The sequence below is a fragment of the Rattus norvegicus genome, chromosome 3 (assembly GCF_036323735.1).
Source record: "Rattus norvegicus strain BN/NHsdMcwi chromosome 3, GRCr8, whole genome shotgun sequence".
Taxonomy (NCBI): Eukaryota; Metazoa; Chordata; class Mammalia; order Rodentia; family Muridae; genus Rattus; species Rattus norvegicus.
Window position 1 is genome coordinate 177,685,982 of NC_086021.1, and position 27,688 is coordinate 177,713,669.

Genomic DNA, 27,688 nt, shown 5'->3' on the forward strand with positions numbered 1-27,688 from the left:
GCTGCTGCTTGCTGGCTCACATGCCTGCTTCTGCTCAACTAGCTTTCTCAAAAAGTTTAGGATCACCTACCTAGGGAATGGTGCCACCGTCAGTGGGCTGGGTCCTCCTACATCGATCAATAATCAAGGCAATCTCCAACAGATACATGCACGGGCCAGTCTGATCTGGATAAGTCCTCAACAGAGGCTCTCCTTTCAGATGACCCTGAGTTGTGTCCAGTTACTGGGTAAAGCTAACCAGAGATCAGGGCCTTCTCTGAGGAACCTAGCTAAAGCAGAGGTTCCTGACATCGCACAGCTTAGTTCCTTCCTGGCAGCAGCAAGTTTTAATTATGCATTCATCTACTTCCTTGGGTAGCACCTAGCACCCGTACGTGCGCCGTACGAAACTGCTGAAGGACGGAGCAAACAGACCCGACGTGGAATACGATGGCCACTCTTGACTAATACAGAGAGTGACTCATCTTCCCGAAGTCTTGAGAAGAGCTTTATTCATGTCTGGGAGAGTCCTACGTTTGCAGACTCTCTAACTAAATTCCCTGCTCTTTGGATCAGTCTGCAGGAATGTGTCTCTCTGTCTCCCTGGGAAAGAGACAGATCACACCAAGCCAGTTACACCAGGAATCAGGAGAGGAGTCAAATGTAAGGCTGGAAAAATGAAGTTTACAACCTTGAGCCTGAGTCGAAAAGACAGCAGTTTGGCAGCCCCAGGGAGGTGGTGAGAGAAAGGGGAGGCCAAGCCAGGCCTACAGCTCACATGGTCACCAGAAGGCCAGATAGGTGGGGAAGTTCCCTTTAAACGTAGCTCTCTGGTATTGTCTTGTGCAGGATCCTGGCCTGACACTGAAGGGCAGGGGGACAACTGTCTACTCTACACAGGTTGCCTGGGTTGTGAGAAGACAATAAATAAATAAATAAATAAATAAATAAATAAATAAATAATTTAAAAAGAGGAATATATTTCCTGGAGGGGAAATTAAGGCATGCAGAGAACTTTCAGGAACCCCCCATGAAAGCCAGGCATGATCCCAGCACTCTGGAAAGTCAAGGCAGGAGTTCAAAAGCAACCCAGGCTACACAGCCAAACCTGTTCTCTGAATTTTCCCCTTCAAAGAAATGAAAAGAATACCCATGCAATTATCTGAACATGCTCCAAGGAGAAGGGCTAAGTACGTGCAGGGTAGCCCACGGCAGCTGTGCACCCCCAACCCCAATGACACAGCCCCTCATAACTCCACGTAAACGCTTCACCAAAGATGGGACATCTGGGCAAGTCATAAGAGCTGGCCTCTCATCTTTCATTGCAACGAAAGCTGGAAGATTCTTCCCCGGGCTGCTGGAGTAGCAGAGGGCTGGGCTCATGAAATGCAAGCCAGGGCTGCGCCAGCTGGCACCCTACCATGCTAAGGTGAGATGTCCCCATCCTTTGCCCCTGTCCCCACCAAAAGGCCAAGCCGTTCTCTCTGGAGCTGGACCAAGAATTCTGACTCATTTTTGCCACAGAGGAGGGAGAGGGAGAGGGAGAGGGAGAGGGAGAGGGAGAGGGAGAGGGAGAGGGAGAGGGAGAGGGAGAGGGAGAGGGAGAGGGAGAGGGAGAGGGAGAGGGAGAGGGAGAGGGAGAGGGAGAGGGAGAGGGAGAGGGAGAGGGAGAGGGAGAGGGAGAGGGAGAGGGAGAGGGAGAGGGAGAGGGAGAGGGAGAGGGAGAGGGAGAGGGAGGAGAGGATGATGTGTAACTTTCTGTATTCTATTTTGGGATTTTTAAGATCCAATTTCTTGGGTTGCAAAGGGTGGGTTTTTGGAGGGCTCTGCGCAAGGCACAGGTCTCTGGAGCTGGCTAGACAGGCTGAGACGCTTGTGTAGCAGACCTGGCAAGGCGGGCCCACTGGAAGATCAACAGATCACATCAGCCTGAAACAAGGAGCTAGTTCTTATAAGGCCTTGTGGCCTGGCTTTCATTCACCAGGGATAGAGGCTGGGGGCTGGCCGGTGTGAGTCACCACTCCACTGGAGGCTGCTCAGCTCATTCACTCCTTCCTCCATTCAGCAGAGACCTGCACAGAGGGGAAGGAACTGCTGCCTTGCCGGGTGATTCACATGGCGTTTTGGAGTGGAAAGCACTTTGGTCTGCTTTATGCTAAGATTCATGCTCCTCTGTGGCCAAAGAAGTCCATGGCTAAGGGACTGTCAAGTTCCTAGCCTCCTAGCCCAGGGTGACTACAAGGTGAGGCAGGTAAAAGTCTTGCTTCCCACAAGAACCCCCTCCTTAGAAACCTGCATGGATGGTGGGATGGATTCCCCTCGCCCAAGCATTATTTTGCAACAATGTAGCATCGAAGATCTAATGTTCTGCATGGAGCTCCGAGGAATCATTGAAGCCATTGGCAGCTGGGAAGAGTGGATTATCACGAGTCCAGTTAGGATCTGGGAGGACTTCTCAGCCTCATCACTGGGGACAGACTGATCATCCTCTGTTGTGGGGCGCAGGACCAAGCTTGGCAGCAGTGTGTGCTTCTTGAGACATTAGATGCCAACGAGCCTTCCCCAGCTGTGATAAACAAAATATCTCAAGATGCTACCAAGTGTCCTCTGGGGACAGAGTCATCCTAGTGAGAGCTAAAGACTCTGTTGGATCAACAGCCCTGGTCTACTGACAGCAGAACCCTTATGCGACATGGCCTACCTTCTCCCGACTTGGACATCCTCTCACTGTCCTATGCTGGGCATGGGCCCCACTGAGAATCTCTCTGCCTGGTCCCATGCCTCCAGACTCACAGTTTTCACAGCCTCCAGAGGGGTCTGTCTTCTGAAAGTCAGTGAGAGTATATGACTCCCTACTTAAAACTGGCCACGTGGCCGTCTGATGACAAGAGAACCAATTTGAATCCCATGCTTGGTGAGGCCTTGCTAACACTGCCTCTCTCTCCAGCTCTACCCACCCTTCTCCCTTCCAAAGCCGGCCATATGCATCTCTCGGCTGTTTCTAAAACATCCTTGCTCTCATGCCTCAGGGCCTTTGCACCCACAATGCCTATTATCTAGAAGATGCCTGTCCGGACCTGACCCCAATCAGACTTTTTACACTTGATCTTAGCCAAAAGGCTGAGAATCGATCCAATCAGATTTTTTGTAATCATTCAGCTGCATCTCTAAATGGGCACATCCCCAGAGGGGACTCTTCTAAGAGCCCCAAGAGAAATGTTTTCTAAAATTCTGCAATGAAGATACACTTCTCCTCGTCATAAGAAAATCTGCAAAGCAACTCAGGCATCTTACTAGTTCTTGGAGCGCCAACCTCGAGAGAGCCCATCTTTATGGTGTGCTTGCAGAGGTAAGAACTCTTTCCCGTGTGGGTGTAGAAGAGGAGGCCAGGGTTTGGCTTTGTTCCTCTCTTGACCAATGTAACATGGTGGCCATGGAGAAACAGCACTCACTCCAGAGGAAGCAGGGGTTTGGAGATGTCCTCCTACACGGAGGAGACTCTCAGAGGTCTCAGGTGCCACCCGTCACCAAGATCTTTCCCTAAGCCTGTCCTGCATGCTTACCACAGCCCTCTTGACCCTGAGCTGTGAAGACTCAGTAAAACTTGAGTCTAAGAAAGGCCCTGTCGGGGTTGGGGATTTAGCTCAGTGGTAGAGCGCTTGCCTAGCAAGCGCAAGGCCCTGGGTTCGGTCCCCAGCTCCGAAAAAAAGAAAAGAAAAAAAAAGGAAAAAAAAAAAAAAAAGGCCCTGTCAACTGTGCCTTCCACAGTATCCATGGCGCTAGCCGTCACCACCTCGAATTCTGTTTTATGTGTAATGGTGACCGAGCTAAGAACCTACAGTTCTGCAGGAGCCTGCATTCCTTGCACACGAAGGCAGCTGTGCTACTAGACAGGTCCTTTCCACGGCTTGGAATGTGAGTGTGATGGCCACAGCTACAGCAGCTGTTTTGGTCCCATGACGTGACCATTGATAGAATAGGATTCCTGGCGACTTCCTAGTCCTTAGCTCTATAGACACACTTGCTATTTTGGGTGTCTAGACAGCTGTTATTTGGGGTTTATGGTTGATGTGGCCAAACCTAAGCCCAGATGAAAGGTCCATCACCATGGTGACATGTCCTCCAGGCTGAAGAAGGTTCCCAGTTAAAGACACCCAAGGTGCACAGGGACAGCAGATGCCTGAGAATTGTCTCTATACATGGCTGCCAGTGCACATCTGCCCCCCAAAGAGCTTTTAGTTTGTTTTTGCTTTTGAGAAAGGGTCTAACATAGCCCAGGCTGGCCTCAAACTCACTATGTTGCCAAGGATGACTTTGAACTCCTAATCCTCCTGCCTCTACCTCCCAATCGCTATGTCTACAGGTATATGGAGCACCATGTCTAGTTCCTGAAATGCCGAGAATAGAACCCAGGGCCTCCAGTATGCTAGGCCAGGTCTCTACCGACTGAGCCACAAGCCCACAAAGGGCTTCTTTAAAGCACTGTCTCTAAAAAGCCAGACCTGAGAGTCTCCCAGAAAGATGCTGCCATAAACGGCATTGGATGCTCGTGCCCAGACCCAGAGCAGGACCGACACCCCCCTCCTTGTCTCCTTGCTGTCTCACTAGAACTTTCCCCAGAAGGTGGGAAGTGGGGAGAAGGTGGCTGTCTGACCCTCATGGGGGTGATGATGGCGCTCACTGGAAATAAAACTCCTGCTTACTTTCTGTCTGGTTTCCGAATTGCTTTTTCCTGGTCCTACGGTGCCAGCCCTGGCAGCTTTGCGACAATTTAAAATTCAAGGCAACTAATGTTTGCTGAGTAGCAGCGTCTCGCCGCCAGCAGCAGGGCCACGCTGGGGGAAAGTGTGTACAACGGTGGGGGCGGGGTCTATAATTAACCGTAATAACAGCAGCGGCTGTCGCATACTGAGGGCCTGGCAAAGGCTGCATGCTGTCAACTCCCTGGGTCCTCAGAGCAGCCCCAAAGGGACACTGTTAATTCATACGAGAGACTGAAGCACAGAGAAGGTGGGAAGTTCGCTCAAGATCACACAACTGAGAAGACAACGACCAGACGTGGGACCAAACAAACTTAGCTTCATAGCCCGTTCAGTGACCGTTACCTTGACAGCGGGATCAAAGTTCACCCATAAGCAGCCAGGACCTCGATCCCCGGATGTCAGTCAATCCCCGGCCACTATTATGGTCTCTTACTGGAGTATTATTTAATCTTTGATATTTTTTCCTATCTTGACTTGCAGAAATTATTTAAAAACAAAACAAAACAAAACAAAAAAACCCTTCTGCCACCACTGGGAACAGGACAACTAATCACAAATCAAAGATGTTCACAAAACAGATGTACCAGGGCCAGTGAAACGGCCTAGCAGGTAAAGGAGCTTGCAGCTAAGCCTGAGGACCTGAGTTCAAATCCCAGGACCCACATGGTAAAAGGAGAGAGCCACCTCCTAAAAGCTGCCCTCTGACCTCCACATGAGGCACGCATGCACTCCCACAAGCATTTACACACACGTGTGTGTGTACAGAATGAGCAAACAAGTGACACATTTTTAAAGCAGTGACAAAGGTGTTATTGATGATGATGGGTAAAAATGCTGACGGACACATTATCTAACATTGACTCTACCCAGTTCATAGAATATCAGATTGGGCATCCATCTCGTAAGGTGCTACCTTCGAGTGTATCTGGGGTTGTGGAGCTGCACACAGTGGGACCTTCACACAGTGAGACCTTCATATAGTGGGAGCTGCACACAGTGGGAGCTGTACACAGTGGGAGCTGCACATAGTAGGAGCTGCACACAGTGGGACCTTCCCACAGTGAGACCTTCACATAGTGGGAGCTGCACACAGTGGGAGCTGTACACAGTGGGTGCTGCACACAGTGGGAGCTGCACATAGCTGTAAGCCACTCTCCTAGATACCAGTGGATCATCACCAAGAGAGTTAAGAAACCTGCCTGGCTTGCCTCACACTGGGGTGCTCAGCAAACCAGTGCAGAGAGCTAGACGGCTCTGCCACTGAGCTGTGACTGCAAGAGGGAACACACGGCCACCATGGACTGGGAGGAGGGGTAAGAGAGGCTGGAAGAGAAACCTGCCTGACAGAACAGTTACTGTACTTTTCAGAACTGGTGCTGGCACTCCCCCCAGGCTGTCTGTCTGTCTTCCCTGTTGTAGGGTGTGTCCATAGGGTGGACACTGGGAGTTGGGGCAGGGGAAGGGCTGAGATGTGGAAGAGCTTACCCACTCCCGTGGGGCTTGTTTCCAACTAGGAGTCATTTCCCTGCCTGTGGAGCAGGAAGAGAAGCATGGCTCCCAGTACTGAGGTGGGAGAGCTGAGACAGGAGGATTGCTTCAAGTTCAAGGACAGCCTGAACCTGACTGATGCACTATCCAGCACAAGATCCTGTCTGAACAGAAAGGAAGCTACAGTTTACCAAGTCACCTGGGCCAGTGCTTCTTATGGTCCCCACCCCTAGGAGCCCCCGCCTGACTCTAACTCCTCTCACTGATCCCCCTGTGCAGACTTGGACCTGCGGATTAGGTCCTCATCCCTGAGCACGGGCCGCCTCTGCACAGTGAGAGGGTGCATGTGCGTGAGCGAGCCCTGGCGTGTGGCAGGCACCGGAGACGCAGTCATCCATCACCCTTCTCGTTGAAATGTGGGAAAACAGACCCAGGCTGGCCCCTGCTAACGAGAACCAAACACAAAGCCCAGCGCAGAGCCTTCCTCTCCCTTTTCCCTTTTCCGGTCTGGAACCAGCCACAGGCCAAGATAAGGGGCTGTGGTGGCAGAGGGGTTCAAAGGCACCGCTGGAAGCAGCAGCACCCAGAGCCCAAGGGCCGGGCCAGGCGCTTGCTCACTCCCTCGCTAGGAAGAGCTTTAAACTCACTGACACGCAACCCAAGGAGGAAGCGCCTGGCCAGAGGGCGATCAGCTTCCTTAGGAGGCTTGCTTTCAACTGGCTCCAAGTGGCATCCGCACTGTCAGCTGCCTGTCAAGGCCAGGGAAGGCCTTTCATGTTCCCCACACCCCCGTCCTCCACGGTGCCTTGTGAGCACGGCATAGTAGCATCCATGCTGGTGTTGGCAACTGGCTTTCCTGGTCCTGGTGGGTGTGAATTGCTGGGCCTCTGATAACCCACACGGCTTCTGTAAAGTCACTGAGCTCCTCTGTCCCCAGCTTTGTCACCAAAGAAGAGTCTAATGGGAGCAGAGCCCACGCCACATGCAAATCTCAACTGCAAAACAGGGGCACAGGCTGCAGGCCTGGGCCATCACACAGATGCTCGGCCTGTGTGCGTGCGAGTCAGACGAGAGGTATGGTGTTCCGATGGCAGGGTTGCCAGGATTCAGTGCAACCTGTGTAGACACGGCATGTGGAACGAATGCCAGCACACAGTATGTGCTCAATACGTGTTCTCCTTCTGCATTACTACGGTTACTCCTCATGGGCCATGAGTGAGTTTAGAATGAGAGTTCCATCCGAAGTGCGAGTTGGTAATAACTCAGAGAAAAGCCTTTGACTTTGCAGGCGGGGACCTGAGAGTGTCTTGGCGGGGTAGGGGGGAGAATGTGATATTCCTCGTGTCATCACAGGTGAAAGGTCTCTCACCACTCCAGGAGTTCTCTATCCTGTGAGGATGCCCCACTGCCAGAGCCTCTCCCTAGGCTGCGCAGAGGCATGGTCACCAGGCCCAGTGCCACCATCAACCAGCTGCTTCTCGAGGGAACGGAGTGATAGAAACAGGAGAGTTCTGCTCATGCACGATTCTGCCACCCATGCTGACCTCAGCCCCAGGCCCCCACGCAGAAATATCCCCACGCAGGCCCTGGATGGTAGGAGGTTAGCAGAGAATGGACCCAACGCACACTGCCTCCAGCTGCTGACACCGTTGGGCCTGAGATTTGGGAGGCTAGAAAAACACCAGCCACCGCTGGGCTGTGAGCGTATGGGGTAACACAGTCACTGCCTGGTGGACTGTGGGGACAGCTAGCAGGGACAGCTCCTGGAGAGAGTTCTAAGAGCTCAGTTATCCTTCTCCTCAGGACTATCATCAAATTAACCCCCTCCAAACCATCAACGCCCCTCAGTGTACCCATTGGCCTTGCTGTAGGCCCCGGCATTCTGACACAGAAGAAGCCCAAGACTATGGCTGCCTTCACCCCCAAGAATGAGCCCTACACTACACACCTCATTTCTATCACAGTCCAGAGAGGCCGAGGGAGCTGCCCAGGGCACCCAGCACAGAGGAGTAAGAAGCAGTCTGGCTGTTCAAGGCAAGTTCAGGCATGGCTGCTGCCGCAGCTTCTTCTGCACACTCAGCTTGGCCATTTTCTCTTTCCTGGCAGTGGAGATCAACCCCTAGAAGTCAACCCCTCTGCTGTTAATTTGTTCACCATACTTCCCATGTGACCTCTCTCACCCCACCTCTGCTTCAAGTAACCTGCAAGCTCCCTGTGTGCAGCTGACCCTTGGTAAACTCTTGTCTGAGTAAAGAAATGTTGCCATCCCTGGCCAGAGATGAAAAGACCATGGAGAGGAGAGAGGGTAGCATCAATGTCCTCTGCAGTTTGGCTGGAGTTGGAGACAGAATAAAGGGTCTCCCACTACAAAACATCACTCCAGCCAGCTCTGACAGGGGACTCGAGCTTCCCAAGCCAGGATCCACAGCCGGGTCGGAAACAAATCACAGCATCTTCCTCCCTGGGTGCTACACTTCCCAAGTCACAGCATTCTACAAACCACTTCCACACCCAGGGTCCAAGGCCGCGCACGCAGGCCAAGCCTGCCCTCACCACGAAAACTGGCAAACCCATCAAAAATAGATCCAAATCGAAAAGGCAACAGAGAACAAGTCCAACGACAACATTCTTCGTGCACATACATGGTACGTGCATGTATGTGCACATACATGGTACGTGCATGTATGTGCACATACATGGTACGTGCATGTATGTGCACATACATGAGGAATGCTTTGGGGTCACTCAGATGTCTCTTTTGTCTTGGGTGTTTTGTTTTTTTTTAAATTTACTATCACTGTGTCTTCCAGAAAGGCCTCAAACTCCCAGCAACCCTCCTGCCTCCGCCTCCCATGTACTAGATCAGAGCTGAGCACACCATCCCAACACAATATGAGGCTGCGTGTTTTCCTCCCCATGATTCCTATGGGAAGTCCCTGGCCTAGTCCTTGGTCCTTCTTCTTGGTTCCCGCTCAGCAGCCCACCTCATGTTCCCTAGGTACAGTCGCCATGTCCAGCTTCAACTCGCTCTGCTCTGGGCTTGCAAAGGCAAAGGGGAGAGTGGGGAGGAGGGGGTGCCTCAGAACAGGAAAGGGAGATGAGATGGGGCAGCCTGCTCCCTTGTTCAGAGCCAGGCCTGGGACCCCAACCCGAGCCCAGCCCTAAAAGCATTAGTTCAGAGTTAAAGTTAGCCACACGCAACATCGAAGCCCCAAGGGGAACTCGGAGCTCAAAGACAATGCTCCCTTTGACTGTGAACCGCAGGGGAACACCCACGGCATACTTCTCGATTAAAAAAGGAAAGTGAAAAAGAAGGTTTTTCTTCCGTCTTCTTCGTCTTATAAAACTAACTTGTGCTTAGCCCATGAAGTCACAACTTCTGCTAGCCTCAGGCCAGCCCGAGGCGCACTGGCCACAGAGACAAGGGCCCTGAGAAGACTGGTGATGGCCTGGTGAACTGACGTGCCCCCATGAATCATGGCAGTTTCCTTCCTCCGTTTCCTTCAGCACAGGAAAGCCGCTGAGGGCCAGCCTGCCTCACACGCCTAGCGCCCAACACCCAGGGCATGGTGCATCCGAGGCTGAGGCAAACAGGGCCTCCTAGGGCCCCCTATGAGGCTAGGGGGACCCTCAGTTTGTGCCTCACATGCCGGATTAAATGCCGATGGTGTGACAAGTGGGCAGATGATGGGTGCAAAAACAGAGGGATAGAGGAAAGGCCAGGCTGCACAGTGACACAAAAGCAAAGACACAGAGGGTGACAGGGGAGCTGATGGGGCAGTCACTGGATGGCACAGACAAGGAGCAGGGCCCACCTCTCTGTCTCCACCTCCAATGCCTGCCGGTTGGGTGCTAACCTGAAGTTGCACAGTAGCTGAGCAAAGGCTGAGGGACTGGGCCCCTCCCTCATCTACACGCATTAAAGCACACACTGTACTGTGCCTCTTGAGTAATTGCGTCGCACGGTTACTGTAGCCTGAATCCACCGAGTGGCTCCTTGGGCTGCTGAGACCTTGGCTCTTCCAGTGTCTCTGAAGCGTCACAGCAAAACTCACGTGGAAACCAAAGCTCCTAAAGTATTCCACACAGTGCCCACCTCGGCAGGAAGTCGCCAGGCAGCATCCTTAAAAACCCCTGTAGCTCCTCCCACTGTTCTCTTTCCCTTTCTTTTTTGACCCCTGACAGACTCTTGTCAGAAGCGAAGGTCTAATCCAGCCATCCTCTCCCATCTCCTTGTTCTAGGGAGGACAAGATCAGACATCCTTCGGGCTCTCTGTCAATAGCACTCACTCCTGCCGTGACACTAGCAAAGACACAGTTGATGTCATTTAAATGAGGGGACATCGCCCTGTGCTAAGATAACTTTATCTGGAAAGGCAAAGGGGGGACACACTCGGCTAAATGAGTTGAAGACCTCTCCCCCAGAAGGACACATCTCCGGTGCTAACATGAACTTGGGCCCATAGGCTCTCTCTCAAGCAGCCTACGCCTCTACCACGTTCTCAGGGCATGCGTGGCCACACCCATCGTGGGCATAAGGAGTATCTAGCATAGGGCTGGGGCATGTGCAGGACTTAATCAACACTCACTAGGGAGCGGAAGCTTCCAAGAAGACAATCCTTGCCCTGCACAATGGCCAGTTGGTACACTGCACCCACACACCAGACTCGGGCAACCCTGTATCCCTGTACCCCTTTCTGATGGACAAAGGAGGGGTGCAGGAGTATGGCTGAGCAGGTGTATAAGACTGGCTTAGTTGACATGGATTGGCTTGGGAACAAACAGAGGCCAGGTTTGCTGAATGCTCCTGATGCAGGGTTTCCCATGTGGCCTTTGTCAGATGACATGATGGCTTTCCCATGACTATCAGATGGGAATATGGGATTCCAGCAGAGGCCGAGGAAAGAGACCAGGGGAATGTGAAGCCTCTGGGATTCCTGCTAAGTCCTTTAGACACCCCAATGCTGCAGCCTCTGATGATGATGGTAAGGACCATGGATTCTACCTCAGGGCGGGGAGGGGGTGCTCTAGAAGTGGCAGCCAAGGCCTCCAGCAGAGGAGGCAGCCACCCAGGTTACAGGGGAGGCTCTGTCCTATGCAGCACCTCCGTGCTTGGATTCTCACCAGGGCTGTGCAGTTCCTCCCCGAAAGGAACCAGTGTGGCCTGTTCTCAGACCCCTGTAAAGCTAAGCTCACTCTCTCCAACTAGCTGTTGGGGAAACTGAGGCCACAAGAGGCCTGGTTCTTCTCATCATACTGTAGAAGGGTGGGTGGGATACAGGCAAGCCCCACATGTATGGAGGCACAGGTCTACGGTTACCATTTGAATGTGGGACAGCCTGTGTCTAATAGTATCTATTGGGGAGGTGGGAATTTCAGAGTCAAGCAGAAGCCCTGTAGACTCCCATGTTCTTTTCCAGGCCTAGACATGCTGGGAGCACCCAGCCACCCACACCCAGGAGCCTACATCGCCCTGAGTCTCGGTATTGTCCCACTGTGCTTTTGCCAACTTAGCGCAAACCTGGACATACCTGGGAAGAGGGACTCTAGAGAAAATGCCCCCCCTCAGATTAGCCTCAGGGCATGCATGTCTGTGGGACATTTTCTTGACTGACGATGAACATGGGAGGGGCCAGCTCACTGTGTGTGGTACCGCCCCTGCAAAGGTGGCTGTGAGTTACAGCGGGCTGAGCAAACCATGGGGAACGAGCCAGTAAGCAGAGTTGCTTCATAGAGAGCCTGCCTCCAAATCCCTACCCTGAGTCCCTTCAACGAGGGAATATCATCTGTGAAATGAGGTAACCCTCCCTCCCCACCACACTCCAAGCCAGTTTCGGCTGGCGTTTTTATCGCACCAGTATAAACCTACCTAAGACACCCAGCCTACACTTGGGAGCAGCCTCTGGCCAGGCCATCAACACCGGCAGAGCAGGAAGCAGCATCAGGGAGACAGCAGCCTCCATCCAGCCTGCACCCTGACAACCTGGCGAGGACAGATTACGACTGGAATAGACCAGTTTCTTTACTGAACTTTTCAAATAGTGAAGCCCTTGAAGCCACCAGGAAAAGTACCCCCTGTAGTTTTATTTACAGATTTCGATTTCTTCTTTGTGACCCAAGAAGTTAGGTTCCCAGGCTGGCCCAAGAAGTTAGGCTCCTGAGCTAGACCACTCAGAGATCGGCTTGTGGCTCACCTACTTCCTGTGTGACCTTAGGCATGTTACCTAACCTCTCTGTACCATCGAGTCCTGCCTAGAAACACCAAGAGGCTTCTACCTCTTAACAGGGGAAGGTCTCTGAGCGATGCCCAGCCTCACGGGTCAAGCACCATCTCCTCCCCTCACGGTATCATCAAATACCCTAAGAAACCTAGGGCAAAGCCAGGAGCTAAGCCCAGGAAGGCATGCGTAAACACAGGGCATCTGGGAAAGGGACATCAGCAGCCTCCACCAGTTAGGACGGGTGCCCTGCAATTCTTTATGTTTTCCTGTGTATGTGAGGGCTGGGGACAGAGCCCAGTGACATCATTGCTAATCACACTGGAGAACCCAGGTTCAAGCTCTAAACCAACAAAACAGGGCGGCAAGGAACACGCACATATGCACACATGTGCGTGGTTACGTAAAAAACATTCACGTGTGTGTGCACACATATGTCTACAAATATAGAGGAATCACACATAGGTTTACAGCTATGTGTACACATATGTGAAGTTCCATAGGCATGTGTGCTCATGTGGACACACTCAGTATCCCTTCTCACTCTTTACGCTGGCTGGGGGACAACCTAGAGCCAAAGTGCCCTACAGGCAAGATATAACTCTAAATCCAGGTTCCCCAATGGAGGAGGCTTGCTCCCTGACCTCCTGCGATTGGGTTCACATCTGAAGCCTGGGGTGGTGATGGCAATGTCACAACACCATTTGGGAACAAGGGTAGCAGAGGTTCCACAGAGCTCAAGCTAAGGACAGGACTGGCACTGGTCTCACAACTGTGTTACTGTGAGTCAGAGTTACCCGGTGCAGGGTGGGAAGAGAACTCTAAACCACCTGTGGGAGCCTGCACTAGTAGCTCTATCCTCCAAGGCTGCCACAGAGGGAAACTGAGGAGCACCTCAAGGTGACTCCATGTTCCTATACTATGTCACGTTCATTCGTTTAATGTCTGCAGGGACCCTGAGAGGGCAGCGTCAGTGTCACCCCAAGGAGACCCGTGTCAACCGAGAGGGCACAGACTCCTGGGAGCTCCCACATCCTCACCTGTAAACAGGGCCAATGACAGCTTCCGGGCGGGGGTGCAGCCTAGACAGGGTGCTTGCCAGTGAGGGTGAGGCCTTGGCCCAGCGTGCTATTGCAGATAAGACGCTGCTCCATGAGGAAGTCCCTCCAAGCTCCACTGATTGCTTTAGTAACAGAGAGGAGATTGCAGCCCTGCCCCAGCCAACACACAGATATAAGCCCACCAGGGTCCACCAGGGGTGCAAAAGGATCATCTTTGCCATTCATAACTGTCCCAGAACCCCTGAGAAGCCATCACTTCCACTGACCCACCCAACCTCGCTGTCTAGTTAGTGGGAGTTGTTGACAGAGCTGGCGCCACCCAAGTCAGCTTGGAGACTCATTCATGATACCATGAGAAAATGCTGCCTGTTCAGCCTGGGCCTCAGCTGCTAAACCCACAGAGCATCTGGAGGCTCGCAAAGGCCAGCTGAGGACAAGAGAGATAGATTTGCAGATAACAGTCACTATCTTCTCTCTCCGTTTCTCTCTGTCTCTCTCCCTGTCTCTCTTTCTCTGTCTCTCTGTCTCTCTTTGTCTCTGCCTCTGTGTCTCTCTGTGTCTCTCTGTGTCTTTCTCTCTGTCTCTCTGTCTGTCTATCTCTCTGTCTCTGTCTCTGTCTCTGTGTGTGTGTGTGTGTGTGTGTGTCTGTGTGTGTGTGTGTGTGTGTGTTCTATGCACCTGAGTGTATGGGTGTGCATTCACATGTGTACAAATGCAAAGGCCACAGCAGGATATCAGGGCTTTTCCTCCATCACTTGCCGTCCTGAGAGAACCTCTTACTGAATTGGAAGCTCACCATTTGGCTACACTGGCTGGACAGCAAGCTCTCAGCGCCCTTTAGTCCCCACCTGTGCAAGCTGAGGCAATAGGTATACACAGCCATTCCCAGCGCTTTACATGGGTGCTGGGGATACGAACTCAGGTCTTTCCGTCTCTAGACAGATGGTCTTTCCTGCCACTGAGCCATCCCCTTAGTCAATAGTCACTCTCTTTTTTTTTTTTTTTTTTTTGGTTCTTTTTTTTCGGAGCTGGGGACCGAACCCAGGGCCTTGCGCTTCCTAGGTAAGCGCTCTACCACTGAGCTAAATCCCCAGCCCCAGTCACTCTCTTTTGAAGGACTACTTAGCCAGAGGCTCCTTCCCCAAGGCTCTCCAGGGGAATACAGAGACAAGGCAGAGAGATTCCTGGTACAGTGCCCAATACACAACCAGAAGGGCAGCCCTGTTAGCTGTTGCAGGAGAACCTTCTAGAAATCTGCCCCGACTCATTCATGTCAGCCCCCACAACTAGAGGTCCCACGGGTAACCAGATGCCACCCCATATTTCTCTTCTGTGCCTAGATCATTTCAGAGCCGTCTGGGAGCAGCAGATGTCACCACTTGGAGGGAGATCAACAAAAGCCAAGCCAAGCCCAAAGCCCACGCCAGACCTCTGGGCTTCCCTTCCCTTCCCAGAGCTTCTTGCTACATCTATTAACTGGGACTGAGTCTCCCAATGCTGGTGAGTGTGGAATCTGATCCTGTATGCAACTAGAAACAGCCAGATGCAGAGGGCCAGCAGCACACGGAAGGGTTCAGCTGTGTCCGTGGCCGTCTCACCGAACCTGAGGCTCATAGATTGCACTAGTCAGCAGGCCTCAGGGACCCTCCAGTCTTCTCTGCATCCCCAGGTCTGTCACTTAGAGGGCAAGCACGTGCAACCACCCTGTTGCCCTGGAGATCAACTCGGGTCTTACGTAGCGAACGCTTTACCACTGCGACATCTCCCAGCCTTCACCCATCTGTGTGTGTGCACGTGGTACTGAGAACCAAAGGGCCTCCCATCCAGCACTGAGCTGCATCCCAGCCCCACATCCTGATGCTCTTGACAAGAAAAAGCAAGTCTACAAGATGAAGCCCCGCCCTGCCCCCGAGCGCCATGAGCTACACCTAGTACCTCAGAGCCAGCACCCCTCACCCCACACACCCTGCTCCCTTTCCTCTTCTTTCAGTTAACAGCACAGCCCTAGCCTTCCGATCCCTCATGGCCACTTCCAGCCATCACCACGGCCTGGGTGACATCAGGCAAGTTGCTCCGGTGCTGTGCTCCACTTCTGCTGTCTGTAAAGTGAGCATAGTAATCCTACCACCTATGCTCCAGGGTGTCACCGCAGACTAAATAGGTCACCGAGGAAAGCTCATAGCGAATGTCACTCTTAGGATGACACACGTGCTCAGCTCTCCCTCAGGGGAACAGTGAGTTCTCCAACGAGCTGGAAGCCTCTACGCTCTGCCCAGACCTGAAGAAATGGGGGACCCTTGGTCTTCTTAGAGAGGCTTGAGACACATCTATCCTCCCCTGGGTACTCTTTGGGGGAGGAGCTGAGTATAAACACACGCACACGCATATGCAAGCACACACGCATGCACGCACTTACACACTCATGCACACACTTGCACACACACACACACACACACACACACGGCCCCACCACTTTGGGGGTAATCATCACAGCCAAAGAAACCCCCAAGCAGGTCACATAGCCACAGGCAGCCAACAGATATCCTAAGCTTAGGCTGTACACTCAGTAATTTTTTATTAAATTGTTAATGTCACAAGAGGACAGGCACAGAGGAGAGGAGAGAAGGCAGGACTTGCGGGCAGCTTCTCCTAACAGGGACTCCTCATTCACACGCCGCTCCACCCTACCTTTCCCCATCCTTATCCTCTGATAAACGGGCTGGGTCGAGTCACACACAAGGCGCCTTCCCACATACACAGAAAACAAAGGAGTCTGCCTGGGATGGACGGGACGCCGTCACCTTCCACAATGGTCCAAGAGCCAAACACAGGGATCCTTTCTACAGTTAACCTGACCAGGAAAACATGCCACGGGGTACACGTGGAGGTCACAGGACAGCTTTTGGACGTCACTCCTCTCCTTCCTACACATGGGTCTAAGGGCTGGAACTCAGGTTATCAAGCTTGGCTGCACCTGTCTGCTGAGCCGGCTTACCAGCCCTAGCTTTTCTCTTTATTGGGTTTGATATTGGCTCATCTCTGTAGGGACAGAGACTAAGGAACTTATGAACAAATAGTCCCCAGCCACCTCAGGACATACACACCCATCCCAGACTCTTCTTCTGTAGTCTGAGCCAGAGGAGCCTATCCCCCAACCCTCCCCAACCCAGCTGAGCCAGCCTTACTCCCCTACCCCACAGCCAGGGCCCCATGAGCCTCCACAGATGTTAGCACACACGTTCTACCCCAGCAAATGACCATCAGTAAGACCCACTTCCTGTCACACATCTAAAAAGGAAACAGGAAGTTGTGAGCTCACAAACTTATCAGAGAGGACCACACACATAGGGCTGCCTGGGGGGCGCTGTTTATCCCTTAACCTCACCAGGGAAGGGGACTCGGCTGGCTTTTCTCCCTTCTGCACAGCTTCAGAGTGAGTGACGGACTGAAATCCAAGAGATGATCCTGGAAGCCTCTAGCAGTCTGAGAGATTGCTGGCTTCCCCAGCCTCCTGACAGGCGGAACCACCTGAACCTGGTGAGCTTGGGAGCTGCTCCTGGCTCACAAAGCTAAGACCTGCTGCCTGAGATGAGAGGACAGCTAGAGTCCTGAGAGAGCCCCATGCTTCCTCCAGAACTCTTGACTCTAGATCCTACAGGTGTGCTAAGATTACAGATATGCACAGCCACGCCCCATTTAGTAGTGCCAAGCAAAGGTGGAGCCCAGGGCTTCGAGACCGTAAGGTGAGCAGTCTACAAAGCAGCCACATTCCCGGCCACAAAGATCCCCGTTAAAATCTGCTAAAACGTGAAGCGTCCCACATTTCACTTTATAGCGGGCACGGTCTGTTCAATACAGTTTTAAATTATAATCCACCTAGTGTCTTTGGAAGAAAATGAACATCCCCGAGACATCACTTTGAGAATCAACAGGCCAGAAGAGAGGTGTGAACTTTGGGGGCAGAGCAATAGTGTTCCTCCAGACTTATCATCCAGCCACTCCCTTTCTGGAACTGTCTATGGCCCAGCCCTAGATGAACAGTGTCAAGGCCTCACTGAGACCTAGAGCTTCCTCTGACTCTCTCCTGATCTCTGCCACTATCATGTCTACTCCTGTTTCTGAGGCCAAGCCGAGCCCAGCTTCTCACATGGCTTCCCAGTCACGGGTCTCAGCACACAGTGGTAGCATGATCCTCTGGTCAGAGTCTGTCAGAATCCTCACAGAGAACAGGACTTGAGTTCCAATGAGCTGGCAAGAGGGTCAGAGCCAGGACAGTAGGTGACGTTGTAGAGTGAGTACAGGGAGGAGGCACAAGCACCAGACTTCTCTGTGAGACAGAGGTCAGGCTAAACTGTCCATGGATGACAAGCAAGGTCCTGAAGCAACCATTACTCTGTCGTTAAACGGCAGTGACCTTGGACAAGTTTTGAGACCTCACCCTGATGAAAATGGAATGGGTCTCATGTGGTAAGCACTTCTGAAATGCTCATCATTGTACTGAATGTGAAATCTGGCTGTTGGGTTCCTGTCATCCTGAGAACCCAGAGCCTTGCCTGGTATCCAAGAAATAAGCACTAACAGACCAGTGAATGAAAACAGCTCATGCGCCGAGACACACAGAGCCCTTCGAAGGAGTCTCCAGTCCCCTTCCTCTTGCTCCACATGGAGGGCGAGAACCTGAGTTCTGTGTCCTCTTCCGCATCTTCACCCCACACCCCAAAACCCTAGTCCTACACCCCTTCCCTACCCTCACGTTCCAGTTACACCAGCCTCTTTCTGCTCCTCCTCTCAGTGTTCTTCCTCCCGGGACCCCCGGGTACAAGCTGCACCCTGCCCACACCCCCGTGTGCCTTGTCCTCAGCCCCAGCCCCTTCCTCAAAGAACTCCACTGACCTCTGCCCCGGTCACACCCACCCCTCTGTGTCACAGGCCCAAAGGGCCAGGAACTTCTCCTCACTATCTCTTGACACGATTAATCCATCCACCACCCTCAAGATCATCGCTGTCTCCCCCTCACAAAAGAGGCACGACTCCTTCCCGACTCTCCCTGGACTCAGAGCCAAGCCCAGCAGATGGCACAGGTGTAGGGCAAGCCCCACAAATTAATCCCGTGCTGGATGGACTAGGCAAAGCCACTCCCAGGCCCTTGCTTTCTGTCGGGCGTTCTAGAATTACCCTCTGGTCCTTCCTCCACAATATGCAATCTCTCCCTTTCTCCTCGCCTGCCTTTAGTGAGCTTCTCTATCAGGACCCAGTCTCCCAGCAAACCTGCAGGCCAGGGTCCCCTCCTCAAGCAACTGAGCCATGCCAATCATAACAGACTTTCTTCTTTTTAAAAACAGTAGTGTTAGGGGAGGTTAAAATAGCTGGTAGCTGAGTAGCTCTCCGGCCACAGAGACTCAAAACTAAAGGTCACAAAGCCACCAACTGTGGGCGATGACAGCACATAATGGACTGTGGCCCTGAAGGCAGGGATGCCCATGAGGCAGGTCCCTCCGAGTTTGCTTCCCTTCCAGGCCTGGGGCTAGAGACCAAACGGTGTGGAGCCCCCCCCCCCCCCCCCCCGAGCCAAAAGGATAGACTTCAGCCCCTCTGGCTGCTGCAGCTGGAATCCATGGAGTGACATCAGAGAGGAGGTGGTTTCTTAGGAGCCATGGCCAAGGGCTGTGCAAGCACAGAGAGAGTCATGATGGGGACAGCGGGGGACTTAAGAGGCTACAAGCAGAAAGGGACTGACCCCCTCCAGCTCACTGGAGTGGCGCTGACCCACCAATCATCCAGAAGTGAGGCCTTGGAGTCAGGACATCATCATTCAGTACCTTCCTATCTAGTTAGGACCCCAAACCAGAGCTTACCAAGATCCACCAGATCAGACTGCCCAAGGTACCCTACAAGCAGCGAGAAGCAACTGAGGCTTCCCGCAGACGCCCCCTAACCAACCAGCTATACCATCAGCTGGCACATGCTCAAGGTGGCCAGCCGGTACTTGGGCTGACGCCATTAGAGGAAGACAGCAAAGTCCAGCATACACTGCCCTGTACATCAGCCCCAATGTCAGAGCAGAAGTAACAACCACAAGATACATAAGAAAGGGGAAAGGGAGGCTCAGGCTTTGGGAAAGGAACCTGGGTCTAGGGCTGCCAGGTCAGAGAGCAGGCTGTGCCAGGTTTGTCATTTTTCCCCTTCTCCTTGGCATATATTAATTGTACAGAACAATGGGCTTCATTACAGTTTTGTTATGGCCATGTAGCAAATGCTTTGATCACAGTTGGGGTTCCTGAACTAGGGGAACACACCCAGTGCACTTGGGGAGAATTTTAGCGTTTGGGGGTTGTTTGCCTTCTGGTCTCTACTCCTGTGTTCCTGTTTTATACTTTCTAAGGAAGTTTCTTCTTTCTTTTTTTTTCTTTTGGGGATGGGGGAGATACAGGGTCTCTCTATATAGCCTTGGCTGGCCTGGAACTCACAATCCCCCTCAAAGACGCTTAGAAATGCAGTGTCCAGGTCCCTACCATATTGTAGTTCCGCTGTAACATAGAGACAAATAAACAGTTACAGTGTATAGAAGATTCTGGTGAGTTGAGCTGTGTGGGTTCACACAGCGGGAACTTAGACACCTGTCTGTGCTTTGTAGCTAACCAGATTATACAATTTGAAGAATGTTTCAATTCAACTATTTTGGAGGAGAAAAAAAAACCTGAATTTCTCTACTTACTTATACACATCTCAGGTTTACTCGCAAGCCACAGACATAAAAAAATGTTTAGGAAAAAGCGAGCAGAGAGGCTTACAGCTCTAACAACTCTGCCACATTCTAGCAATCTCTCCATCACAAAGAAAAAGCCAGACCATCTTCCACAGGAACATCATGTTTCCTCACCCCGCCCTTGAGACTTCCCCCCAGAATGCAATTCTGCACTAAGCTCTTGATGCTCCTCTCAGGCTTCTCTCTCTCTCCGAGGAGTAGAAAGCAGAGGTATTTTCAGTCTCACGAACAGCAGCAAGGAGAGTGAAACTCCTGGTGACAGCATAGAGCACAGAAGTAAGAGAATTTGACTCCATACCTGCACCACAGGGTGTCCTCCTGTTGGGGCTTTGACAGCGCCACGGCTGCCCTCTGTCTCATAGTGGGCTCGGTGATGGGGCTTGGGCTGGACCTCAATCCGAAGCTCATAGGAGCCCGACTGGTTGGAGAGTGGCCACTCTAGTGGTGGGAGGGATGCAGTCACGGGGATGCTGTGGGAAGAAAAGACCCAGTCATGAGGACATAAAACCAAATTAGTCTGTATTTACACTAAATGTAAATGGCCCCTTTTCTGAAAACTGTACCCAGGGGTAAAGGAATAAAATGCTGAGTGTCGAGGAGGTACAAATTGCCCCCTCATGGTAGGGGAGCTCTTCCGAAGGCAAAGCCCCCCCCCCCTTGCTCTCATCTTCATCCTGATGAAGGCAGTGTAACTGGTTCCATGGGGGACGGGGATGAAGCTAATTTCATTATGTGTTAGTTCCTGCATGTTTCCAATGGCTGTGATGGCTTCTCTAAAAATTGTGAAAAACCCAACCTTGATCTCTAAAACATCTCTCTACCAGAACTTTTCCTTTTCCAGAGGGCAAAAGTGAGTTTGGAAGGCTTCAGTGGCAACTTGGAGTATGCCACTACCTCCCCAGGGGCTAAGTACTCTCTTAGGCTCAGTCTCCTACAGTCAGAGGGTAAAGAGACTGGGCCTCTATGTCTCATTGTCTTGATTAGCAATGCATTTGGGAATGAGCTCAGGTCCACTCATGATCACTAACTGATGGGCCGCTGAGTGATGGGTCCTAGAAGCACAGAGGGGAATGTAGTTCAGGTATGGATGGACCAAACTACGTGAACCCCATGTGAGGGGTAAAGGAAGATCATGACTAGAGTCCCATACCAAGTGCAAATCCCTGCCCTAACGCCTACTCCCCTGTGTCTGTGAGCAGATGCCTGCAACTCTCTAGGCCAGTTTCCTCAGCCGTGAGGATACTGAAATCCTATGAGGAGCTTAGCATCAGGGCAATCAATAACGATTAGCACTAATCGTTTTCCTTGGAAAATACACACACATGTGTATAGGCACACACCACAAACATATATACACACCACATGTATATGGGCATACATATACACATACCACTCACATATACACACATAACACATACATGAAACATGACACAGGGGGCTGGGGATTTAGCTCAGTGGTAGAGCGCTTACCTAGGAAGCGCAAGGCCCTGGGTTCGGTCCCCAGCTCCGAAAAAAAAAAAAAAAAAAAGAAAAAAAAGAAACATGACACAGATACCCATGGAATACACATATACCCACACCACACACATTCTTCTTTTTTTTTTTTTCGGAGCTGGGTACCGAACCCAGGGCCTTGCGCTTCCTAGGCAAGCGCTCTACCACTGAGCTAAATCCCCAACCCCACCACACACATTCTTATACACACAGGTACGTGCCCACATACACCACACGCATATACATACATGGACACCCACATCACACACATGTACAAGGACATATGTATAACACAGAAACATATACATATAATGTGCATGTACATATACACACAACACATATGCATGTACATGGACATACACATATGCATACCACATACATGCATATGTAGATACCACATGTACATGGACACAGATATACACACACCACACATACATATACAACACGTGTACTGTGCATACACATGTACCTGGACATATACATACATACCACATACATACACAAGTTCATGCACACATACATATATGTATACACACATATGTGTGCATATACATACACCTTATAGCACACATACACATACATGCACATATACATACCCACATACCACACATACACACACACACACACACACACACACACACACACACACACACATCATTTTCTATGGACTCTTTGACTTGGCTATGGTATCAGATGCAGAGACCACACTTCAAGGGAAGGTTTTAAGTTTCAGCACCTAAGAGTTCAACCTTAGAGTCTCAATGCTGTCCTGTATATCAACAGCTACTCAACATGGGTAAGAATTACATCATTATAGAGTCGACCAAGGTCTGGAAAAACAGCCCAGTATCTTCCTTTTGCACCTCAGAAAATGTTACCTAAGATCACAGGGCGAGACACAGACTAGGCTCCAACTCTAGTTACTTGACCCCAAATCTAGGACACACACTTGTCTCCACACTGATCTTGTCTAACCAACTTATTCTTAAATGGGTCTGAGAAAATCTCACCATGGCCTAACATTGATAGGTGGGAGGGAGGGAGGGAGGGAGGAATGGATGGATGGATGGATGATGGATGGATGGGTGGATGGATAGATGAGTGAATGGATGGATGGATGGACAGATGGATGGATATGTGGATGGATAGATATGTGGATAGATGGATATGTGAATGGATGGATGGATGGATGGATGGATGGATGGATGGATGGATGGATGGGTGGATGGGATAGGTCAGTGGGTGGGTGAGCTCCATGCATTGGTGGCTAGATGGATGAAATAGGTAGGCAAACGGATAGATGGATAGGTGGGTGGGCAGATAAGCAGTTTTACTTCATAGACTCTTGTATTCAAAGGTTCTCTGAGGTGGCACATGCATGAGTTCCCATGGCACCTCCTGATTTTCACACATGGCCAAGACCATACAAGGGTCAAGCTTATCCTTTCCCATTCAGTGCAGCCTGTGAGGGGCTGACAGGCCCAGCCAGGCTTCGCCAACTCAATTCAACACTGTGCTTTATCAGGTGAGAATGCTTCCCTTTGCTAAAGAAAGCACTGTGTGGACCACACAGAGTGACAGTGACAGTCCAGGCCTCCTGTGCTTCATATGACAGGTTGGGCAGAGAGGAGAGGCAGCACACGTCTCCCTCACTCAGCTCTCTCCTTGGCATCCAAACGAATATTTTTAAAAGTGCCAAATAGGGGTTGGGGATTTAGCTCAGTGATAGAGTGCTTGCCTAGCAAGCGCAAGGTCCTGGGTTCGGTCCCCAGCTCCAGAAAAAAAAAAAAAAGACAAAATAAAAGTGCCAAATAACCAACCCAGGTTCACACAAGGAAGAGGCAGGATGCCACACAGAGTCCGGCGGGCACACAGCAGGGCCCCTATTCATGTTACTGTCGTCCCTCTACCTGTCATCAATCTCCTGGCACAAGGCCTGTCGGCAAAGAAGTCCTTCCTAAAGGTCCCCTGGGTGACCTTTAAAGCTCCAGAGTGAATTCACCTCAACTGTCAACTTCAGCTCTAGAATCACCCGGGAGACAGACCACTAGGTGTGCCTGGGTGATCCTGACAAGATTAATTAAGGTGGGAATAGTCACCCACTGTGAGAGGCACCATCCCCTAGGCTGGGATCCTGGACTGTTTAAAAAGCTCCTGCCTCTGACGTTCCCAGCACGATGGACCATACGTTGGATCCGTGAGCCAGAATAGTCTTGCTTCTTTACTTGTATCTGTCAGGGTGTTTCAGTCAGCAGCAGGGAAAGGAACTAAGACCCCCTGTAAGAGCATAACAGAGCTGCCCTGCTCCTGAGCGCTTACTTCATACAGGCTCTAAGCCAGGCCTCTGACTTGTGTCCTTTTACCTAGCTCTTGATGAAAAACAAAAGTCCGTAAGAGGTAGGTACCGCTATTCCTCTCATCTCACGGGAAATGAACAAAGACCCAAAAAACGTGTTCGCACAAGTGCAGGGGTTGAGGTAGGGGAGCCATGATTGATTAGTGATGTCTGCTCTGTCGTAAATGTGCTCAATGAGAAAACCGTAATTGTTTACTAATGTCTGTCTCGGGCACAAAAACAGGAAGGTGGCACAATGCCCACGTTCACACAGGCAACGAGCGGCAGAGTCAGGACACACATTCAGTCCTCACACAGCCCAAAGCCGCTAGGCTGTGAGCCACACCCATTGTTTGGCCCGTCTGGTTCTTATGCTATTTGAGGATTGAGCTGTGCCATTTGCTGTTACTTGGGCTTCCTCCTCACCAAGCACAGTCTAATGGCAGGCACCAGATGCCCTCACACACAGTTCCTCTTAGAACGAGGAAGCAGGTGTTACATACCGAGGTTTGCTCCAAAGTGGCAGGCTTACAGGCCTGTTTCGGCTAGTTCACAGCTATCTGCTCCTTTAAAGGAATCCAGCACATAGTATGGACTTTATCATACTTGCTGGGTGACAGAGTAAATGATGTGCCCTAGGGGGCAGCCATCATGCGTAGTACACAATAACATCCTCACTACCACCTGCTGTATCAGAGATACATTTTACAGATGTACCCATTTTACAGATGAGGAAACTAAGGCTTGGGGAAATGAACATCCTTCCCAGGTACTTATAGCCAGTAAGTGTCATCTATGTGACAAAAATCCATGTAAATAATGGGAAAACCAGCTCTTAGGGCACACTCGGGCATGGACAGCTCTTAAAGTCCCACTCACCTGCAGATGGGAATGGCCGGCACCAATTGCTTGGGCCAGGTGGGTGGTACCAGCAGGATGGACTCTGGAGCGGAATTCCTCCTCTCCTCCTGCTCACACGGCCCCAGGAACTCCACAGCAGGGTAGATGTGGCGGGCCAGGCCTGCCTTGGATGGAGCAGTGGACACGGGAGTTGGATCAGGACTGGTCTTCCATATCTTAGAGGGGATCCCGCAGGGCGAGTCGGTGGCCAGGCTGTTGAGGGCATCCATGAGAACAGCAGAGCCGGCCGTGGGGGGGTACCCAGCGGGGATGCCGTCGTCCTGGGGTGCCACGTGAGGCGAGGGCTGTGGCGAGGGGCTCCGGGAGCGCTGGGGTGAGGCTGCGGGCAGAGGGGCAACCAAGGCCTCTGCGCACGAATGCCTCCGCTTGGCACCGGGTGAGGAGGAGCGGGATGCCGGACGGGGCACGGGCGAGTGTCGGCCCAGGCAGCTGTCCTCGGCGAGGCTGGTTCGAGGTGACATTATTGGAGAGGTTCTGGGGGAATAATGAGCAGGGATGTTTTGAAACTGGGGACACAGGTCGTCGGGCCCGGCGTTATTGGGTGAGACGCAGGGCGAGGTGTAGGGGGAGAAGGTGTCAGAAATGAAGCTGGCAGAGGAGCCGCTGCTAGCGGGGCTCAAGCAAAGCGGCTCGCGGTAGCCCTCGAAGCCGGGCACGGGCAGTGTGAACCTCGGGCTGGCGGCCATGCCGGCCAGAGCCAGGGCCGGCTGCTCGGGGGACAGGCCGGCATCTCTCCCACGGAGGGCCCCCCCTGCCTGCATCAGTTCGTGGGATGGAGTGATCTCGATCCGAGGGCTCGGGCCCGAAGCCCCTGCTGGCTTGGCCGGGCTCAGAAAGTTCTGGAACCCTATACTATCCGACTCTCCGAACCGGCCAGGGGGCTCGCCAGAGAGACTGGCGAGAGGGTTGCATGGCTTGAGGCCATAGTCCAGGACATCATCCGGGTATGCGAGTCCGGAGGGTGAGCTGATGGCCTTATGTGCGATCGGTTCTTCTGGAAAGAGAAGGGGGAGGGGGTCTTTAAGCCTCTAAAACAGAACTGGGGAGCCGAGTCACAGTCATGGGTGGGCGTGGTCTCCTGTCACTGGTTGGTTTTAATACCCCACCATGCCAAACCCTGAGCTTGCCACAAGTAAAGTGAAGCCACTTGGTCCTAAATTCCCTCGAGAGAGTCCACAACTACAGGCATTGGCTACATGAGCCCTGTAGCAAGCTGAAGTATGGAAGATAAACTGGCCTAAGGGTCTCCAAGCTGAGGCCTAAAATCACTCAGAAAGGAATCTTAGGAGCTGGAGAGATGGTTCGATCCGGAAACTGTCACGTGAATATGAGGAACCAAGTCTGATCCCCAGAGCCTACAAAAAAGTCCAGGAAGAGGCAGAGACAGGGTTCCCAAAGCTCATTGGCCAGATATTGTAACCAATTCAACAAACTACAGGTTCAGGGAGAGACCCTGTCACAAAAGATAAGTGGAGAGCATTTGAGGGAGACACCCGACATCAACCTCTGGTCTCCATATGCACACATACATATGCACATGCATGGTATACACATGTGCCTGCATCAACATGCTTGTGCACATGGGCACAAAGAAAAGACCTTAAAGTGGATTTGATATTTCCCATAGCTCACAGGACCACAGACCACCAACTGAAGGAAAAGTACCCCAACTGGGTTATCTTACCCTCTGGGTCTCCTCCCTCCCAACTGGGGTTATTTCACGTCAGTGTGGGTCACGACCCCATTACTAGAATTTGTTAACTCTCCAGGGCTACAGGTGACCTCATTTCACATGTATGATGTGGCCTCAGGATACAGAGGAACAACACGGAATCTGGGGTCCACGGAGTCTGCGTTTGAGATGTCTGCACCCACGTTTCTAGAACCAGGATTCCCTCCTTGCTCATGTCCCTTCATAGACATGGCCCAGGTGGGGACAAGAGTCCCCCAAAGATATGAAATTAGCAGACACAGAACTCCTTGAAAGGATCCCTTTGATTCCCCCAAAGTCAGGATCATGGCTATAGAACCCCCCAACCATTAAGGGGAGGGATACAGATTGGCCTAAATACCTTTGGAACAGCAGTGGCAATTTTGAGTTTCTACTGACCCATCTCAAGGGCCCACCACAGACAAGAGGGTCACTCCAGTAGACTGTTACTCTGTCACCTCATTCTGTCCCTTGAACCGCAAGCCTAACCCCTTACATTCCTCACTGGGGAATTTCTCCAGAGCCACCAAGGGACGCTAGTTCCCACCACCTGACACCAACTCTTTCTCCAAGGCCCCACTTCTCCATCTGTGATGAGTCAGCCTTGGCGCCTATCCCAGCCGCCAGCAAATCCTGACCTCTCTGTTATCAAGACACAAACCAGCACCAGCATTCCCTGCACACGTGTCTGTCTTGTCCCTTCCCCCTATTCTCTCTCAGTTTTCCCAAATATCCTCTGACCAATGTCCACTCTGGAAACTGTCCTTCCGTGCTTCCTTTGGTCTTTCGGCTTGGTCATCATGTGGCCTGTCTGTCCCTGCCACCAGCCTGTCTCCCCACTCCACCTGTGTCCAGTATCCCTCCCCCCCCCAAGCAGCTCAGAGACAGCTCCACTAAGCGCTTTTCAAACACTTCCTGCTCAGCGTTCTTGAGGAAGCTCTTCCCTCTTCTC

General features: G+C 51.9%; 1 protein-coding gene across 7 annotated transcripts in view; it reads right to left on the reverse strand.

The window, feature by feature from the left end:
- Nfatc2 (nuclear factor of activated T-cells 2) overlaps positions 1-27,688 on the reverse strand; it is a 132,305-nt gene that overhangs the window by 70,793 nt on the left and 33,824 nt on the right. For 5 of the 7 annotated variants that reach the window (XM_039105142.2, XM_017591799.3, NM_001107805.1 and 2 more), the window contains exons 2-3: positions 24,984-26,019; positions 20,574-20,745 (exon numbers count right to left, since the gene is read on the reverse strand). In XM_039105142.2, the coding sequence (XP_038961070.1) occupies positions 20,574-20,745; positions 24,984-26,019 (1,208 nt within the window). The remainder of the gene's footprint in view (positions 1-20,573; positions 20,746-24,983; positions 26,020-27,688) is intronic. The other 2 variants (XM_039105143.2, XM_039105144.2) reach the window with 1 other exon arrangement.